Source organism: Cibotium barometz, chromosome 41 (genome assembly GCF_041138505.1).
Source record: "Cibotium barometz isolate CiBa-2024 chromosome 41, ASM4113850v1, whole genome shotgun sequence".
Lineage (NCBI taxonomy): Eukaryota > Viridiplantae > Streptophyta > Polypodiopsida > Cyatheales > Cibotiaceae > Cibotium > Cibotium barometz.
The window spans coordinates 30,567,893-30,576,035 of record NC_141086.1 but is presented as its reverse complement, the minus strand read 5'-3'; the positions used below and the strand labels follow the sequence as shown (position 1 = coordinate 30,576,035).

Genomic DNA, 8,143 nt, shown 5'->3' with positions numbered 1-8,143 from the left:
TATGAATCAGATAGATGAGAATGAATAGAGAATGGATGTGATGGGAATAGAAGTGATGAGAATGAGAGGTAAATAGGTGTGATGAGATGGGGGGCAAATCAGATAAATGTGAATGAATGATAAGGGATGTGAATGAATGTGATAGCATGTGAATCGGGATGTGAATGAATGATAAGGGATGTGAATGAATGATATAGGATGTGAATGAATGTGATAGCATGTGAATCAGGATGTGAATGAATGATAAGGGATGTGAATGAATGTGATAGCATATGAATTAGGATGTGAATGAATGATAAGGGATGTGAATGGATGTGATGTGATGTGAATCAGGATGTGAATGAATGATAAGGGACGTGAATGAATGTGTTAGCATGTGAATGAATGAGATGTGATGTGAAATGAATGTGAATAGATGCGATGGATAGATGTTAATGATGTGAAGTGATGAGATATATGGGTAGATGCAAGTGGATGAGTTCTTATGAGGATAAATGAGGAAATAAGTGATGAGATAGAAAAAGATGTGATTAGAAGAGAATGGGAATACTTATGAAATGATGTGGATTGATGTGTGGATAATGTGGATTGATGTAGATGGATGTATGGATGTATGGATGATGTGGATTGATGTGGATGATGTGGATTGATGTGTGGATAACGTGGATTGATGTAGATGGATGTATGGATAATGTGGATTGATGTAGATGGATGTATGGATGATGTGGATTGATGTGGATGATGTGGATTGATGTGTGGATAATGTGGATTGATGTAGATGGATGTATGGATGATGTGGATTGATGTGTGGATAATGTGGATTGATGTAAATGGATGTATGGATGATGTGGATTGATGTGGATGATGTGGATTGATGTAGATAGATGTATGGATGATGTGGATTGATGTGTGGATAATGTGGATTGATGTAGATGGATGTATGGATGATGTGGATGATGTGGATTGATGTGTGGATAATGTGGATTAGTATAGATGGATGTATGAATGATGTGGATTGATGTGTGGATAATATGGATTGGTGTAGATGGATGTATGGATGATGTGAATTGATGTGGATGATGTGGATAGATGTATGGATGATGTGAATTGATGTGGATGATGTGGATGGATGTATAGATGATGTGGACTGATGCGTGGATGATGCGGTTGGATATGATTTGATGTGGGAATGATGTGATGTGATAGGGATCGATGAAGAAAATAAAATTGTGGGAAGATGAGAAAAGATGGGGACTAATGTGAAAGGATGTGGAGTAATGAGAAAAGATGGAAATATTGTTGGAACTGTATTTGTATGTGAAATCTGTTTTTAAATAACTGTTTTATGTCAAGAATGCTGGAGAAGCATTTTGACAGTCTTGTGAATGAGGTCGTAGAGACCTATCTGTTAAAGTTGCAACTGCTGATGGAAAGTCATCGGAGGACGTCTCGCGTAGCAAGGTTGGCCGAGGTCTTGACCAGCCTCGGTTTGATTTAAATGGTGAGCTTCCGGTATAGCGGATGAGGGACCAAGGAAGCGGCCTATGAGTGAAGCGCTAGGTGACCTACGAAGGATCCTAGAGGGTGCTGACCATACGGTGCTCGGGCTCTGGGTCGCCGAAGATACCCACAAGTATGTTGGGGAAGATATTAGAATAAGGAGTAAGAGTGGTTTTCTGAATTCATGCATGGATCTGGTTGATTGACCTTGCTGGTCCTCAACGGATGAGTCCATGGCTCTTTTATATGGATTTGTTGGTTGATCTTGCTGATCTTCAACGGAGATTCCATCTGGATATTTTTATGTGATTATATTGCTGGGTACTATGAGCTAGGAACTATTGAAAAGGCCCCTGAGTGAACAGGTGGTGAGCGTTCTGGTTGCCAATGATGCCCTAAGTACACCGATTAAGGAATGAATTGGAAATTAGGATTCAACTGGATAATTAGAGGATTATGATCAGTAACACTATGGTTTCATTAAATGATTGTTTTAAAGATTGTTGAATCTGTGAAAAAGACAAGTTCATATTGGGTGTGTAAGTGGTGTGACTAGTTTTATGTTTGCATGAATATCCGGCTAGGGGGCCTGGGAACTCTTTTCCTTGGTACCCGAGAAAAACCTAACCAAATTCCTTATAGGATCCCATCACTACAGTGGTTGGGCGGTTGGCTAACCCATGGGCCTAGATGGGGAATCGCCCGTGCTTTTCGAGCAAGGGAAGTTTTTCAGAGTTCGGTTTTGGAAGAACCGATGGATTAGTCTCTTGTCTGAATATCCGTGAGTGAGGCCCCGAGTGTGGGACCCTGCCCCGCGCAAGAAGTACTACTTCCGCTGCTAGCACCCCCAAATTCATTGCGCAGTGGGGTCAGGGATCTAGGGTGCTTTCACACACTCAACCAAATAACCCATTCATTTTACATTACACATTTCAACAAACCCACTATATACTTCAAACTAACACTGAACTAACTCACTATATACTGGACTTAGTGGAATTGTTTAGTTGTGGATTGTATTGTTTATGGCTGATTGTCTTGTGTTTAAATTTAAGCTTCTCGAAAAAAAGCTTTGATTCCCTTCCTACTTTTAATATAATTTGTAGAGTCTTCTCTAAAAAAAAGAATGCCAACAACCAACTAAACGTTTTTAACGGCCGTTACATATAAGGTGTGTGAATTTCAACGCTCCAAAGCCAACGGTTGGATTTTTTTTTATTTTTATTTTTGGGGGCTGGTTCCATGGATAAGGCACACACTAGATTCTTAGAATTAATCCTCATTTTTTTATGAAAATCGTAAGCTAATGATTTCAAGGTGGACAAATACAATGATTATCAGTTGGCCGGTCGGTTAGGAGCAATTAAGAGTTGGAACTATCTATCATTCACAAAAATACATTACACTTTGTCCCCCCCCCCGCCCCCCCCCCCCCCCCCCCCCACACACACACACACACACACAAGGGGAAAAAAACTATTTAGGGATTCAAATGTATCAGCTTAAACCAAATTAAATATGCACAAAATTGAGGACAACCATTAGGCCTTGAATCAATTACATCACCGTAAACTTGTACAAAATTGATGTGCCCAATTAGGGCCCTTGTAGATTATGTTTTATCCTCTATATATTGAATTTCAACTATATGCAATTATAAGCCAGATGTGTAGTTGCACCAATTTGGTGAAGTGCCCATTGTAGTGCAGATTTCCAAAAAGTTATCATCTGTACTGTGAGGATTGCTATGAGGGCTTGATGTCCAAAGCTGCTGCTCAAATAAATTCCATTGGTCTATGCTGTCATGTGTTAATGTAAAAGGGATGAGAGCATCACTGGTTGACATAGAGTTTGATAACTCCATGATATCTTGGAGATTATCTAGGTTGTCTGGACACAAGAACTCATCAGCCATGGGATAGCTTGGCATGTAACGAGTTATTGGATTTGTAGTAAATAATTCTGATGTTTGTGTGCAGGCTAAAGGTGGTGTATGATCATACTGATCCATTGAAATGTCTGAGTTTAACGGGTGGAAGGATTCTGTTTGAGCTGTTGAAGTGGTTAAGGATAGTGAGCTGAGTGGTAATTGAGGTGATGAAGCTAAGCTAGCTGGTGTTTGGGATAATGAAGATGCAGATGAGGCTAAGCTAGCCGGTGTTTGAGGTGATGCGGGGGATAATGACGCTAATGTAGCTGGTGTCTGAGGTAATGAGTAGGTTAATGATGCTGTATTAGCTGGTGTTTGAGGTAATGAGTAGGTTAATGATGCTGTATTAGCTGGTGTTTGAGGTAATGAGTAGGTTACTGAGGTTAATGATGCTGTATTAGCTGGTGTTTGAGGTAATGAGTAGGTTGCTGATGCTGTATTAGCTGGTGTTTGAGGTAACGAGGGGGCGGTTAATGCGGCTAAGTAAGCTGGTGTTGGAGCTAATGAGGGGTTTAAGGCTAAGATTTGATCTAATGAAGGGTTTAGGGTGGTGGGAGGTTGAGATAGAAGCATGAGGTTGTGTAAGCGTTGGTGGTGGAAAGGGTGGTGAGGAGGAGGAGGGGTTAATCTGAAACGAGGGTTAATTAATGAGTAATCATGATTAATTAATGGATCGATAAGGGGCTGATAGCTACGAGGTGATTGATCGATACTATTGCTTTCTGAAGAATCTGGGCTCTTCTGTTCATCTTGATCATGAGCTGCTGCTCCTGCTCCTGCTCCTGCTCCTGCAGCAGCTTGCTGATCAGTATCATGAGCTGCTGCTCCTGCTCCTGCTCCTGCTCCTGCAGCAGCTTGCTGATCAGTATCATGATCACTCCCCCAATTGATTTCATCAGGAAAATTGAGCCTAGCTCTCGCCCCTCTGAATCTATACGCAGCTCTGTCATATGCCTTGGCTGCATCCTCTGCCGTTTCAAAGGTTCCCAGCCACACCCTTGCTGCCTTCTTAGGGTCCCTTATCTCGGCTGCCCACTTCCCCCATGGCCTCTGCCTCACCCCCCTGAACTTCTTCCTCCTTGGTGCTTCTTGTGCAGCACTGTATCCTTGATTAGTGGCTGCTGCTAGTCGCTCTAACCTTCGTACGCTTTGAATCACCCTCGGAGTCCATTCTGTTGTGCTTGAAATCTCTTGAAGCAGCCTCTCTACCTCCATATCTGCTTAACATTAAGCAAATAAAAAGGACCATTAGGAATATGCTGCAGTTTACTCTAATCTTCATACTGATGCATGCAATGCATATTAACCTTACTAGGCTTAAAAAGGTTATATAATTAGTTATGGATGTTGATTTGCATGAGTGTGTGTGTGTGTGTGAGAGAGAGAGAGAGAGAGAGGAATATGCTGCAGTTAAATTACTCTAATGTTCATACTGATGCATGCAATGCATATTAACCTTACTAGGCTTAAAAAGGTTATATAATAAGTTATGGATTTGATTTGCATGAGTGTGTGTGTGTGTGAGAGATAGAGAGAGAGAGAGGACTGATGATGATGATGCAATTAACTCTAATCTTCACACTGATGAATGCAATGCATACTATCCTTAGGCTTAAGAAGGCTATATGATAAGTTATGGATGTTCATTTGCATGACTGACAGATAGACAGACAGACAGACAGACAGACAGACAGGACTGATGATTCTTTTAATGTCATGGCCACGCCAGCAGGTCACATATGATCCATATGATCGACGACATAGAAATGCAGTGAATGGGACTTGAACAGATGATCTCTTGCTCATGACATGACATGATCCATATGATGGCACTGAATTAGTGCAATAGAAAATGGGACATGAACACGAGATCTCTCGCGAAGAAACCTAATGCTATTTTGAACTTCTGTTTCAAGTAAATATACTTTAGATATTAGGAGAATTTTTATATTCAAAAATATCTCAATATTGAATTACCTCTCTCTAGAATTTTTCTTCTCAATTGCTATGCCAGCAAGCACAGGAGCGCAGAATTGGAAAGAAATTGATATTAACGTCTACGAAAGGCCAAGATGGCCTATGAGACAAATACAAACCATGGAGACCATGAAGGTCTTGAGCCAGACACAGAGAGAGAGAGAGAGAGAGAGAGAGAGACCATATTGCTCATGATAATTGCCATGCAGATAGTAATCAATGACATTATAGCCATGCGAGAAGTGATCAAAACGTAACCCACATTATGATAGCCATGCAAGAAGTGATCAATTTTATAAGCCATAGTATATAATTCCTATTTAAGGTATGACAAGCTAATGCAAATTTAGCGTGATAAATTAAATTACGCAAAAATTAGATTGTGTTTTCATGGTCACAGTCGCTTACCATGTGATGACGCTTGTTGCAACTGATCATTATGCTGCTGCAATAGGTTCAGAGAGCCTTCAGCAGAAGTAGTCCTAGCAAAGTCTCTGAAGTCTGCTCCAGAAGTAGCATGCTGCTTAGCAGCATCAAGGCTGCTCACTGTTAATGCTGGAGGCCAAGAGAAGGTAGAATTAGAGAGGATTGGCTGATTAGTGGAGCCCAAAGGAGGATTAGAGTAAAACTGCTGAGGATTAAGCTGTATTTGGTCATGCTCTCTTGGTCTCTTCGACTGGCCTGGCGCAATATAATGAGGCAGGCTGAGAGGAGGCTGCATATACTCATTTGAGGATAGGGGTGGAAGAGAATCAGCAGGCAAATCAAGCAAATCAAGCTCGCTTGATTTGCCAGAAACAATGTGTGTGAGGGCTGCTACCATTATGTCTTCTTGCATAGCAAAGCTTAGCATAAGAGCAGGGATATCTTTTGGTGATTGATCAAGAGTAGGCGATGGCGGAGACACTGGTGGTGGCGACTGATTATCGCTCATTTTAAGCTTAGATAAAGGGCACATAATCAGAATTAATCACTAAGGAGAGAAATTAAGGTGCTAATGCGAATTGGGCTTGCTTTTTTGGGCCTTTTATGAGGGTTTATGAAGAGGATTATGAAGGTTTATGAAGAGGATTAAGGCTAAACTGCTTTGTGTGTATTTCTGTGTGCTTTCAGGTCCCAGGTACAAAACAAAAGAACACGAGCCTGACGATCTATCCATGCATGTTTTCCATCGAATATAAAGCCCTCCTGGTGAAATGGGTCCTTTTCGCACGTGTCAGCGTGATACGCGCTTGAAATTTCTTTTTTCCGAAGGGAAAAAATTGAGAGAAATTCGATTTACTAAAATATTTATGTTATAGAAAATTATAAAATATTTCCGCCAAGGGGGGGAATTTTTTTTTTCCTTAAGGGGGGGAAATTTGAAAACACAGCGAGCTTGGATTTTTTTCAACTATTTTATTTCTGACGCGGCGAAAAAAAAGGGGGGCGAAGCTACGCTTTATTTATTTTGTGCTTGAGAATTTAGGAGTTCTGCGCTTTTTTTGATTTTTGTGCTTGAAATTTAATGAATATGATTTTACAAAAAAGCTTTTTATAAAGAAGCTTAACTAATTATAGTGTAGCTTTCAGTCTTTTTAAATATATATATATATAATTCTACTCTTTATTTATTTTTGTGATTGAGAATTGACGAGTAAAATTCGTTTTTGTGGGGAAAAATAAGAAAATCCGATCGATTAAAATATATGAGTATTTTTGTGCTGAAATTTTGTAGAAAATATATAGGTATCTAAAGAATGAGAAAATCCGATCGATTAAAATATATTCCAGCCTGAGATTTTTTTTCAACGCGGCGGGAGCCTTAGAAAATTTTTATTTTTCCCCAAAACAGCGGAATTCTGGAAAAAAACAATTGGTTCAAAAAAACAAAATCTTAAGCGGGGCCAGGGTGGACTCAAGCTAGCGTGTTGACTAGCCGCCGCCACGTCAGACGGTGCGAGGGGTGCGGGTCCCGCTCCACGTGCCAGCTGGAGGGCATTTTTTGCACGTGCCCGCGTGAGGACACCTGCGATCCGAAAAGGAACGAAAATTAAAAAACGTAACACCGACCAGTGACCACACACACAAAAAAAACATTCCCTTTAGAGGCTTCCCTTCGCCGGACCGACCACCCCCTTTTTTAAAAACCCCTCCCTGGTCGGTTTGTCATAACCTCCTCTCATGTCCTAATTAAGCACGCTCCCTAATCCACTTTTCAACGACCTAGTGATTAAATAAATATGTCATCATTCCATCATTCCATTCACACTTCCCCCCCTTATCTCAAATCATGCCTAAACATTACCATATCCTCTCTGTATGTTGTAAGTGTATTCAATAATATCACTTCACTATTCACAAGATTGCCACTGCTTGCTACTTAACATGCTCGTGCCACTTTGTATCCATCACTAATCGGATTCATCGTGTTCTTTCCCGTCTGCCTAGGGTAGCTATGAAAGCATTTAACTAACGGTAACTATCTGAGCGTTTAGCTCCACTACACACTACACACCCACCCCACCTCCCCTTTTGCTCCAACTTTTCATTTTATTCTTGTAACATTCAAAGACTTGATCCTTAAAAGCTTGACCAATGACCATTATTTAACTTTGAATTCAAAAATTCCATCCACAATCAAAGACTCAAGTTATAATCCAACTTGACCATGGAGCAGACCCACAGGATTTTCAAGCCCACTTCATACAATCATCATTGTACAAATCTAAGGGAATGATGATGGCAAACTAAAGT

The 8,143-nt window shown here is 40.6% G+C and overlaps 1 protein-coding gene across 1 annotated transcript; it reads right to left on the bottom strand.

Annotated features, from left to right (window-relative positions):
- Positions 1 to 3,154: 3,154 nt before the first annotated feature.
- On the bottom strand, positions 3,155 to 6,341 carry LOC147614855 (uncharacterized). The gene is made up of 2 exons (XM_086779993.1): positions 5,816 to 6,341; positions 3,155 to 4,647 (listed from the first exon to the last, which is right to left on the bottom strand). Exons 1-2 carry the CDS (start codon positions 6,339 to 6,341, stop codon positions 3,155 to 3,157), a joined length of 2,019 nt encoding a protein of 672 aa, XP_086636119.1.
- Between the last annotated feature and the right edge of the window lie 1,802 nt (positions 6,342 to 8,143).

Excerpts from the sequence above, each read along its gene's own strand:
- LOC147614855 (XM_086779993.1), bottom strand. The coding sequence starts at position 6,341 with ATGAGCGATAATCAGTCGCCACCACCAGTGTCTCCGCCATCGCCTACT. Across the intron at positions 4,648-5,815 it reads GCAACAAGCGTCATCACATG|ATATGGAGGTAGAGAGGCTG; the intron begins GTAAGCGACTGT and ends AATGTTAAGCAG.